The 12300-nt window shown below is 49.2% G+C and overlaps 1 protein-coding gene across 1 annotated transcript; it reads left to right on the top strand.

The window, feature by feature from the left end:
* Positions 1-1615: 1615 nt before the first annotated feature.
* On the top strand, positions 1616-12051 carry LOC132078748 (BPI fold-containing family B member 4-like). Its single transcript, XM_059481057.1, has 15 exons — positions 1616-1727; positions 2462-2576; positions 3014-3118; positions 3736-3891; positions 5644-5707; positions 6058-6121; positions 6560-6651; positions 7668-7841; positions 8417-8470; positions 9033-9200; positions 9302-9369; positions 10428-10470; positions 10958-11021; positions 11355-11431; positions 11980-12051. The coding sequence occupies exons 1-15, from the start codon at positions 1616-1618 to the stop codon at positions 12001-12003; spliced, it is 1380 nt and encodes a 459-aa protein (XP_059337040.1). The 3' UTR covers positions 12004-12051.
* Positions 12052-12300: the final 249 nt, after the last annotated feature.

Genomic DNA, 12300 nt, shown 5'->3' on the forward strand with positions numbered 1-12300 from the left:
GCTCCCTGTTCCATGAGGCTGAGCACACCAGCCCCTCTGCAGCTCCCCAGCTCTCAGCAGCCCTTTGCTGCTCCCCACGTCCATCCCAGCTGAGCACGGGTGACCAGACCCAAACAAAGTGCCCAGATAAGATCTTCCCAGGGCCCTGCACAATGGAAACTTCTGCTATCCCAGCCAAGGCATCTGCTGAGGGGTGAGAGCCTTATTCCTGCAGGATGAGACTTTCCTTTGAAATCCATGCTGCTGCTACCAGTGTTCAGCTACCATAAGTGTTGCTTATTCAAAACTATGTTAATCGTTGGCTTTGTGCATTTCAATACAACTTCACTTTTTACATGGCACTTTACAGACCCATCTGAAATCAATCTAAATGCCAAGCTTTATCAGGTCTCTGCAACTCTCAGCATTGCTGTTTGTCATGAAAACAATTTCCCAGGAATCCACTTGAAACAGGAATGAGTCTTAAATCTGACACTTTGCCAAAAATAGATATTCTAGGTCTAAGTCGTCTGGAGCCCTGTTCCTGTGCTCTTTCTGTGCTGCCTTCCTGTATGGGAAGTTACATCAGCCTTCTGCTAGGAGTCTTCAGTAATTCTCACTATTTCCTAAAAAGGTTGTTTTTAAGGTCATAGGGTCTCCATTGGATGCACTTGTGCAGGGCACCCTTTCTAGAAGGGGATGGAGTGGCCCGAAAGCAGCATCTGGAGGCCGAGTGAGCAGCGACTCAGGGGTTGGTGATGCAGTGATGCTGCCTTGTTTCTAACAAGAAAATTGGTGTCTGGGTGGTGCTTTCCAGGAGCAGGAGCAAAGGGATGGCTGATCATGGGGCAGGGAGGCTGAGCAGAAGAGGTGTGTCCACTTGCTGCAGATTTTATATAAGGGATGCTACCTTCATCTCAGCTGTGGGGAACAAAGGGACATCACAGAGCCCCGAGGAGTCCAGAGGAGCCTGAGTGGAGCCAAGAGCCCATCCCAGCTGGCTGCAGCTGAGTCAGGTAACGTCCTCCAGGTGCTGGTGGTGTGGTGGCAGGGTGACAGCTGCAGTGGCAGGGTCCTCATGCTGGAAGTGCTTGACTGCTTTGGTTGGAGATTGTGCTGGGCACCAAGCTCCTGATCACCTCCCTATGTCTGCTATGTCATAATTAAATTTATGTTAGTAGTTATTAAGTTATAACTTCTAGCTGGCTTTTTTTTTTTTTTTAATCACTTGTGCTTTAGTTTATTGCTTTTGAAAGGTAGAAGGAGCACAGATAATCCTCAGATGCTTCCCTTGGCAAAGCCCCTCACCAAAAGACCTGTACCTGTGTATTGCAGGGATACAGAAATAGCTTAAACATCAAGTTTGGCTTCTTTTGTGTGAACATTTTGGGCCAGTCACAAGGGATGAGGAAAGTGCTTTTATTGACCCACACATGGAGCCTGTCCATGTGTGTGGACATGAAGAAGGTTCTCTTGCTCTGGGCTTGAACAGAGTCTCCTATGATCCAGATAAAGAGTAAAGGAGGGATTCCTTTCTTGACTTCTTTCCTCATAAAGACACTGGGGCCGCTTCTGAGAGTTTTTTCCTCACTGTCCCCTCTGATGTCTCCGTTGCCAGCAGGGGAATCTTCTGGAGATGAAGGTTTTGAAGCTTTTTGGGATCATATTTTTCTGTGGCCTCCTCTCACCCTCGCAGGAAGTCTTGTCTGGCCTGTCCTGTGCTGTGAGCCCGCGGGCGATGCAGAGTGGTAACTACAAAAAACACCTCCAAGTTGTGTTTGCTTTGAAAGCTCTGTGGGGCGTAAAACTTCCTGAGTTTTACTCCCCATCATCTTTATTTCATAATTCTCAGGGCTGCAGGCTTTGCTCAGAGCCCCTGAGAGCCATCACCAGATTCATGGGTCAGGGAAATCTCTGCTCCAGAACTGGGGCACGTTTCAGCTCCAAGCAGCAACACAGAATTTCAGGGCTAGATCTGGGTTATTTCCTCTTTTTTTCTCAGTTTCTCATTTCCATATTGGAGCAGCTGATGTTTGACAAACAGCTGCTGTGAAGTAGCAGACATAATAATATTTGCAACGTTCAGGCTTGTTTCAAGTTGTTTCTACTAAAAAAACTCCAAAAGCCGAAAGCAAAAATAAACAGGCAAAAATCAACAAGTAAGAACCTCTTTGACAAAGGGGAGATGAGTTGTGAGTGGAACCCAGCCTCTGAGTGGGGTCACTGGTGCTCCTGGCAGTGCACAGCCAAGCTGTGATGTTTGAATTGGAGTCTGGGATGCTTTCCTGTTTACTTCACCAAGGGCAGCTTTGGTTTGTTGCACCAAAGTTGTAAAATACCATCCGTGTGTTATTTTACTGCATGGAGACAGCTGATGTCTCTCCATGAGGAGTCCTGGGGAGTGGAAGGACTTTGGATGGGTCTGTCTGAGGGGGCAGAGGTCACTGCTGCAGGCTGGTCCTCACACAGAGATGTTTTCCAGTTCTCTCAGATGCCATAATTCATAGTGGGCTCATCCACCAGCACCTGCAGGGTCTCGTGGTTCCCAACATCATGGGTGAAGGGAGTCAGCTGAGCTCTCCCACCAGCATCACAGAGTAAGTGCTTCCCTGCGAGTGCTCCTTCAGCATCACTTCTGAACAAGACAAGCTGAGCTGTCCCTGGCAGGGTTGGCCTGGGCTGATATCCTTGGTTTATTGTGGTACTGAAATTCTGACCCAACAATGTTAGTGTGGTCCCAGCAAGGGACCCTGCAGGCTGTTGGTGCAGAGTGACAGCTCTGGTGGTGTTGTTAATGCCTGGCAGCACTGAGAAAGGCAAAAGGCACCACAGAGGGGAAAAAGCAGACAGCTCTCCAAAGTCAGCTTCCACCCCAGTCTTGTTCTAGGCTTCTTGTAGCCAGCTGTCCCTTACCCTTGTACCTCCATCTGAAGGTGTCTGGGGAGCTGTGGGTGCTGTGGGTCCTCCCTGGGTGCAGCTGCTCAGCTGCTGGGAGGTGTTTTTAATCTGTGCCAGCCCTTGCTGTTGTTCACAGCCTGCACCTCATCAAGGTCCGGGTGCCCAGGCTGTCGGTGGTGCTGCTGCCAGGGATCGGGGTCCAGCTGACCATCGGGGCAAAGCTGCAGCTCAGAGGCAACTGGTGAGTGGGGATTCAGTGAGGGAAGCCCCTACCCTGGCGTATTTTGCATCTCTTAAGGATTAACAAACACTTGTTTGTTACCTATAATAAAGTCACAGAGCAAAACAGACACCAAAATGTCACAGATGTGTTTTATGACAAATCCTTTCTTTAGGATTTTTCTTCCTGAGAAGCGGAGAGACCTCAGGAACAAAATACAAAAAATGGTTATCTGCTGCTGTGGAATGCAACAGGTGCATCTGGGATTGGCTCATGTTGGATGTTTCTAATCAATGGCCAATCACAGTGAGCCAGCTTGGACTGTCTGTCCGAGCCACAAGCCTTTGTTATCATTCTTTCTTTTTCTATTCTTAGCTAGCCTTCTGATGAAATCCTTTCTTCTATTATTTTAGTATAGTTTTATTATAATATATATAATAAAATAATAAATCAAACCTTCTGAAACATGGAGTCAGATCCTCATCTCTTCCCTCATTCTAAGACCCCTGTGAACACAGTCACACCAAAAGATGACCTGTGGCATTGCAGGAAATGGAAAAGTCTGTTTCTCCTGGCTTTGGTGAGTTTCTGTGTGTAGAGGCTGAGAGATGCAATAATCCCCTTTGCTTTTTTTGCAGCTTGGTTGGCCTGCTCTCAGAACTCATTGATATCTTAGTGGAGGTGAACATTACTGCAAACATTAAATGCACGAATTTTGAATCTGGCACGTTCCAGGTTGTCACTGAAGACTGCCTCTGCATTCTTGGGGCCATAAAGATCAAGGTCCTTTCTGGGTAGGTGCCCGTGGATTTATGTTTTTGTTATGTGCAATCCTCTCCTCTTTATTGACATGTGCAGTGTGCCAGGACACAGACAGTGCTCGCTGATACAGAGCCAGGCCTCAGGGATGGAATTTCCTCCCTATTGCCAATGCCAATTGCATCAGTGGGATGAGGGTTAATTTGCTCTGTTTGCCTGTGGAAATTTTAAGATGTGAAGCATGAGGTTTGGTACCTTTCCCAACACACTTTCTCTAGACTTAGCTGGAGAATTGATATCCAAAGGATAGGAGTAATGGGGCTGGGAGGATTCCAGGAAAACAGGACCATTACATTCCCTGGTTTTGTACTCTGCCTTTGGCTGCTGTCCCATGCCTGGCATGTGGAGTTTCCCTCTGACTGCTGTGGTTGTGTGTAATTCCATGCAAATGTCCCATCTCTTGCTCAGTCTTATTAAATTCTTGACAGCAAGGATTTGCTGACTTCATGTATTGATGAACTCAGCTGTAAATTGATAATGGGAAATATTTTCTTCTATTGCTTTTGAATTACTTACTTTTCAGGTTCATCTAAATTCTCCTAATTAATTTTTGCATTATGCATTATATTTCAATCAGTGCAGCAGCTGATTTGAAAAATGCTGTGTGAGTGAACAGAGGAACACAACTCACCTGCTCTGAGGGTCATGGTTTGATTTTTAACAGGATTAAAGTGATGATTTGCAGGAAGTGAACTCCTAGGGGGGTGAGGGAAATGTAGATATACACAAATGACTTCATGGCAGCTCCTCAGATCCATTTGTAGGCAGAATTTGGGCATAAATAAGAGGTGCTCTATGAATTCCTGCTGTCTGGGTCTTGCCAACTCAACAGTCCAGAAATATATTGATTATCAGACAAAACTGCCTCTGTGCTGCTGCAGGCATCACAGGTCCTGAGTGAGTTATTCAGCAGCAGTGTGGAAATGTCACACAGCAGATTTCTCCTCTTGTTATTCCAGATGCAAATTGTTTGTTCCCAGTAACTAACATGAAGATATTTCCTAACAGCTCCCTCTTCCCTTAACTACAGCACTGATTTAAATACCTGAGGGAGATACCAAGCACAAGGTTAGACTGTGAGAGGCTCACTCTTTTCATGCAGTGAAAGCTCCCTGAGAGCTGAAGGAAAAATTTGCCTCACAGAAAGGGTTGTCAAGCACTGGAACAGGCTGCCCAGGGAAGTGGTAGAGACACCACCCCTGGAAGTGCTAAAAAATGTGTCCATGGCACTTCAGGATGTGGTTTAGTGGGGAACATGGTTGTAGTGCAGAGCTGATGGTTGGACTTGATAATTTTAGATGTCTAGATGTCTTTTCCAACCTTAATGATTCTGTGATTTTCAGCAATGAGTGAAATTCTCTCCTTAGTGGGGTGAGGAGAGAATATATATATATATATATATATATATATATATATATAAATATATATATATATAACACACATATATATAACATATATATACATAACATACATATAAAATATATAAATAAATATATATAAATATATACATACATACACACACACACACACACACACATATATATATATATATATATATAATATTGTATCTCCAGCCCCTGCTCTGGTGAGCATCAGCCACAGCACTGGCCCTGAAGGGATGACTGAGGGTGTAGGAGAATGCAAAATGAAGGCTGGAGATCTTTTTGTCTCCTGTCCTGGAGCGTTGTTTGTGCTGATTTGCAGTTCTTTTTCCTTTTTTTTTCCAGCTTGCTCACCCTGTCAGTGAATGAGCTGGTGCTTCGCCAGCTGACAGCGACTCTGCCCGCTTTGGTATGGCTGAGGATTGTCCTCCTATCACAGCTGAGGCACAGAAATACTGGGGAAAACTGGTTAAATACTGGGAAATACTGGGAAAAACTGGTTGTGAGGCCACAGCAAGATCCACTGCCTCTCTGTGCTGCTCTCCCACATCACTGCTGTCTGTAGGGCAGTGCCTCAGATCAAAACTCCCCTCCAGTGTGGTCCCACAGCTCCAGGGATGCTCCAGTGCCCCAAGCCTTTCCCAGCACCCCAGCTGTGTCTATTGCCATGCAGCTTTTCCCCTGGTGGGGAAAGGAGGGCCTGTGGGCAGGGTCGGTGGTGAGCGGGGTGAGCAGTCCCATGTGTGCTTTGTGTTGCAGCTCTGCCCCGTGGTGGATATTGTGATGAACCTTGTGAACATCCATCTCCTGAGCACTCTCAATGGTGAGTTGCTTGTGGAGGGTGAGGCACTGCTGCCCCGTGTTTCCCACAGTGGGAACAAGACCCATTTACCCACACCAAGTCCATCAGTGCATCAGGAGAAGTCCAGCACTTCTGCAGGGCTGTTGGTGAGCCTGGAACTCACACCCCAGCATTCCAATGAACTGCTCCCACCTAAGCCCTCCTTATTCCATTTCTATGCATCACCTTTGGATTTTTCTTATTGTCTTTGATGCTCTTTTTGTGCTATATCCCAAAGGCAGATCCCACCAAGCTGAATTTGGGGATGTTCTGGCCTTTTGGAGTATCAGCAAGCACCCCTGAGCCCTGAATGCTTGGGCCTGTTTGAGGGTGTGGGGGCCAGGGGAGGTTGTGTTGTTGCTGATTTCCAGGTGCTGTAACAATCCTTTGGTGCTGTAACAATCCTTTTCCTGTGTGTAGCCGTGATCCCCGTGGGCACAGCGGGAACAATCCACTACCAGCTGGCCAGCATCCCCTACACCTCTGGCAAGTTCCTCGGGCTGGATTTAGATGTAAGTTAATGCTGGGCAGCAGGACCCTGGGAACCTGGCTGTGCATTCCTCGTCCCGTGGGAGCTGTAGAATCCCATGAGGAGCTGGGCTAATGATTTGTCCTGGAAATGCACCTCCAAATGTTTAGATCTTTATCCAAATCACCACCAAGTGATTGTGTGGGCTTTTCTTCTTGTGCTCTGTATGCCAACCCACCCTGAGTTTGCCCCAGGCTGTGTCTGTTGGATGTATCTGCTGGGATGAGCAGTTCTCCTTCTCATGGCATGAGTTGTTCTCTTCATTTCTCTTGCCCTGCAGACCTGCTGCTGGTGCTTTTTGCCTCTGCTGTTCAGTCTCTGCAATGGGTGAATGCTGAACCAGGCTAACAGATACATTTTTTACTTCTGTCTCACTGTGAGGGAAAAAAAACCCAAACAACAGAAAGCAAGCTGCTTGCTACCAGGAGAGCTTAAAAAAGTGAGCAGCTGGACAGAAGCCAGTGGGACATGAGCACTAAAGAGGAGTTTGTGATAGCAAACACTGCAGCCTGTGAAACCCATGCTGCTGAACTAACTTTGGTGAAATGACTTCATTGGGAGGAGCCTTTGCCCCCAACCCCCCCGGATGGTCAGAACCAGTCTCCCTAGCAAAAAGCCAGTGTCAGTGTGGATGTCTGTGCAGCTGGAGGGTGGCTGGGGCAGGTCTGGGATCACTGTGGGATCACAGCCCCATCACCCCTCGGTGCTTGGAGTGAGACCTCAGGGATGGAGTGAAGCACTGATTTGTGATGTGGACAGTGTGTTATTAGCTAATAATAACATTTCTTATTAGCTAGTAATAAATTTTCTGGTGTTAGCTAATGGCACCTCAGTTACTCTGGCTCACCCTTGTCAGCTCCTTCCATCTATGAAACAGAGTCACCTGCTCGAGTCTGGTGCTTTCCTGAGGGATGTTCATCTGGCACCACTGCCCTCCTGTGAGATCTGACTGTGCCTTGAGGCTTTCAGGGCTGATGCCTGTTTCACCTCTCCTTGCAGGGCGTGGTGAAGCAGGTGGGAGGCAGCACCATCCCCCACGACTCGTCCCCCTCTGCTTTGCCTCCCCTGATGGACCGACTGCTGCTCTTGGTGATGCGCCAGAGCTTCCTCAATGCAGTCCTGTCCCTGCTGCTCCAGCTGCCCCCACAGACCTTCCCCTGCACGCCAGACGTGGTGAGTACAGCAGGGCAGTGTTTCATGCTGGAACGAGTGACAAGGGACAGGTAACGGCTCCAGGGAGGGCTGTTTGTGCCTGTCCCTGGCTGTGTGCATTGTGTGTGTGCTGACCCCAGCACTGCCTCCCTCCTGCCCTTCTCAGAGAGCTGCAATAGCACCTGCACTGCCCAGCTGTGCTCTTGTCTGCAAGGACACCCCTGGGGACACCAGTGGAGAGCAGCTGTGCACTGCCTGTGCCGTGGACTCCTGCAGGCTGTCAGCCTTTCAAAGAGTCTGCAAAGTGCCACAGAGAAAAGACATTGCATGTCCATGTCTGCAGTGCCATCCCCTGGGTGTTTGCATTTCCCATGCCTCTGATCTGTGCTTTCCATGGGAAGTGTTGGGGTCCACACATGGCAGGTGTTGAAAGCCTCTGGGGAGCATCACCTTCCACCTTAACAACTACCAGGAGTCACCCAGAGAGCACTGGGGAGAGTGGGGGGCTCAGGGCACTGTGGGATGGGGTGGCCCAGCAGGATGGGTGTTGTTGGTGCTGGGTTGTTGATGGGTGTTGTTGTTTTCTGTCCCCTCAGTTCTCCGGTGCCAGCCGCCTGCGCGAGGCCGTGTGGACCATCGCTCCTGCTGGGGTGAGCAGCTTGCTCTGGCTCAAGGGTTTGTGTAAAGCTCTCCAGGATGCACCTGGGATGTGCCATCATGCCCCTCCCAAAGGTCCCCAGTCTCCTGCTCCCCTTCTCTTGCACCTGAGCCTGTCCTGCTGCCTGACCAGCTGATGGGAATGGGAGAGGGACTGGGGCTCTGCACAGCCCTGCCCTGCTCTCCTGTGTGCCATTGTCTGTTCCAGCCTTCTCCTGCTCCCTGAACAGGGGAAATCCTTCTCTCAGCCTGTAGCCATTGCCATGGAAAGCTGACAATTATCTCCTGTTTCCTGTGTATCCCATTTCTTGGGCACCCTCTGACACCCACAGCCCCCTCTGTGTCCACCTTGCCTTCCTCATCCCTTCTGCCCTCGGCATGGAGAGCTCATCCATGCTGCTGGACCTGTAATTTGGCTTGTCCAGGGTGTGTGTGACCTTGGGGAGGCCCTGTGGAGCCATGGGGCTGTGAGAGTCTGCCCAGGGACTGCCAGTCCCTGCCTGGCTGTTGTGTGGGGTGCCAGCAGCCACCTCCATGCGTCCCCAATTCCCACAGTGCTCCGCCTGCAGTGGGACCAGTCCTCTGAGCATCAAACTGGTGTTGAGAGGGAACCCGCTCATCCTCTTGGAAGAAAACAAAGCCAGTGTCAAGCTGTCAGTCCTGATTCAGCTGTTTGGTAACCACTTAGATGGATCCATCCTCAACTTCCTGCTGCTGAAGGCTGTAAGTGTGCATGGAGCTGCCTCAGAGGGGTGCAGCCAGGGTGAGAGGTGGCTGGGATGGGGATGTTTCCATCTGCTGATCCTCTCCCTCTCTGCCTGCAGGACCTTGCTCTAAATGTCCGTGTGTCCATTGTTGGGGGCAGGCTGATGCTGCAGCTGGCCTTGGGCAGGTGAGCTGTCCCCTCACACAGGTGGGGGCATTCTCTGTGCTGCAATGTTGGCTCTGGGGCTCCTGCCTTGAAATGTTTTCTGTGTCTGTAAACTAGACATTTCATCTGAATGTGAGAATTTCATACCTGACTGATGGCATAAGGTGGATGGGGTAGTTCAGGAAGGATTGCAGCAGTTGGAAAGTTTTAAGAGGCTGGAGGAAAAGTGTGTCAGTTTTATAACAAGGAGGAATGAGGTAACCTGAATAATTGCAAGACTGTCAGCTTGACTTTGATCCTGGGCAGTGGTTTGAAATGCCTGATATTGGACATGAATGATAAAGCAGTAAAGGAAAGTGCTGTCATTAATGCCAGTCAAGGCATGATTAAAGATTGGAGAGCATTCCTTATAGCAGGAGGTTTGAGGATTTTGGGCCATTTAGGTTGTCAAAGAGCTGGATTTAGAAGCAAAATTGGCATAGCTTGTATGCAGTGATATAGGGAATAGAAATGCGTCAAAAGGCTTTTAATTCAATAGACAAGGGTATAACAAGATTCAATAGAAGTAGAAAAGAGAAATTGAAAGTGGAAATAAAGCATCCATTTTAGGTATGGATAGTTGTGTGATTGCAGTGATAGATGAGGAGCTGTAGCAAATTCACCAGACTGTGTGCTTTTACATAGAATCACAGAATGGTTTGGGTTGGAAGGGATCTTAAAGATCATCCAGTTCCAGCCCCCTGCCACGGGGTTCCAGCAGCTCTGCTCCCAGCTGGGCAGGAGCTGTTTCCTTCCTGAAAGTGAAGGGAGGGAGAGGGAAGGTGCAGCCAGGAGCTGTGTGTGCCCTGCTGCAGTGCTGCATCGTTGACAAGCAAATTAAAATTAGGTTAAGCTTTTATTTTCCTGTTTTCTTTTCTCTCTTGCAAGTGTGCCAGCCCCTGTTTTTCATGTCACAATGCAGGTGTCCCATTGTGGGTCTGTGCCCAGGGGCTGAGTGTGCTTGGAGGCGGCTGGGTCTGGCTGTGAGCTCTGGCTGGTGCCTTGTGTCTGACCTGCTCTTTGCTCTCCTTTCCCTGCAGCACTTCCCTCTCCTTGGAGTCTTCTGATGTTGGCATCAGTGATGTAAGTCTCTAACACTAGTCTGGGCCTTACTGGGCAGGGAGAGCAGCCGAGCATGATGTCCTGTGGCTCCTGGGGAGGGAGGGAGCCAGGCAGTGGCTGTGGGATGCTGTGATGGATTGCCCCTGCTGATGGTCAGAGCTGTTAGCTGCTCTGTGGTGTAGGTTGTAGCAATTCCTCTGTCACTGGGGTTTCTTTTTCCCTTCTGCCTTTTCTAATAAAGAAAATGTAAAGCTGAAATCTGTTTGTTTATTCACCTCTGCTTGGGCAAAGCTCACACTGAGCTGCAGCAGAAGTGTCACGAGGCAGAAGTTTTTCTAAAGGAAGGATTGAATACAAATTGAAGAAAAAAAGTAGATTCACTTCAAAGAGAAGAGAGACTGTTCTTTTGCTGTGTCAGTGGGCAGTGGTTTGCAGTCCCAAGGGTCCTGCTTGCTGCTGGTGTGGGCCAGGCAGTGCTGCTCATGTGGTTGTTCCTTCTCTGATTCAGATCTCCACCCTGAAGCCCCACTGCAGCAATTTGCTTGTGGAAACGTTCATGCCTGCCATCAATGGTAAGGTGACCTGGATGGCTGCAATGATGGGAGCACTTGGAGTTGTGGGCGAGGAGGGAAGAGGGAGCTCTGTGTGTGTGTGTGTGGGTGGGTGGGTTTGGAAGATGTATAAGGAGTGCTGGAGCCATTAAAACCCTGAAATCCCAATTTTGAGGATGTAGTTAAAAGTCCAGCCTTATATTTGCACCATCCCACCCCAGCATCGGTTCTGGCAGCAGTCAGTGATGGAGAACTGAGGAAAGCCAAGCACACAGTGGTGGCTGAGAATCCCTGCTCCCTGTGCCCTCCCTGGAGCAGCCCTGTGCTGGGCTGAGGACCTGTCTGTCCCCGCAGGTGCCCTGAGCATGGGGATCCCTCTGCCCAAGGTGCTGCGCATTCCCCTGGTGAATGTGGATTTCCAGATAAAAGCGGTGAGTGCTCCGATGGTTGCTCCTTCCTGTGAGGCTCCAGGGCCGGTCACAGAACCCTGCTGGTGCTGCCTGTGTGTGCAAGGGCTGTAGAACTCAATCCCTGAAAGACTGACAGGGCTGCTCTGTCTGACCTCCCTGGCCAGGGAATGTTCCTGAGGATGTGATGCCCACACAAGGTGTGGGCCCAGCTGCACCATGAGCAGTGCTCAGGCACTGGGGCACGTCCCAGTTCCCTGTCCAGGCCCACTTTTCTTTCTGAAGAACTCAGTGGGAGCAGCTCTGATGTGGATCCAGGCATTCAGACAAGCCCTCTCCAGTGGCACCATCCAAAGAATCCTGAATTGCCCCAAGTTCCAGCCCTGATCACCCTGGAGGTGTCCTGGAGCAGCCAGAATATTCCCCAACACCTCCCAAAGAGTTCTGTGCCCTCCTTATTACAAACTGGACATGAGGACTTCTGCAGGAGGGTTCTGTCTTTGCTGTGTGTTGTGAACCAACATCCCTTGATGGGAAATAATGTGTTTGTGTTTCTCCCTGCTCTCCTCCAGGGCCTGATCGTGTTTCTGGTGTGAGCTGTGCAGCCGGAGGCATGGAGAGGACTGTGGGGGCAGAGAGAGGAAGAGAGCAGCAAGAATGGAATGCCAGCATCAGCATTATCTGCTTTTTTTTACTAAACTTGATTCAAGGCTCTTGATAATACTTTAAAATACTTTAAAATGAATTGGTTTGTGTGAGTACAGTTTGACACTTGCAAACCTGACTGGCAGCTCTGTGTACAAACATTTATTTAGAGAAGCTGGTGTGATTTTGGGGTCACAGTCACAGCAGTTGAATGTGGTGCTGAAGTGAAATTGGGAAATTTGTTCTGA

This window comes from Ammospiza nelsoni, chromosome 12 (assembly GCF_027579445.1).
Source record: "Ammospiza nelsoni isolate bAmmNel1 chromosome 12, bAmmNel1.pri, whole genome shotgun sequence".
NCBI classification, from domain to species: Eukaryota; Metazoa; Chordata; class Aves; order Passeriformes; family Passerellidae; genus Ammospiza; species Ammospiza nelsoni.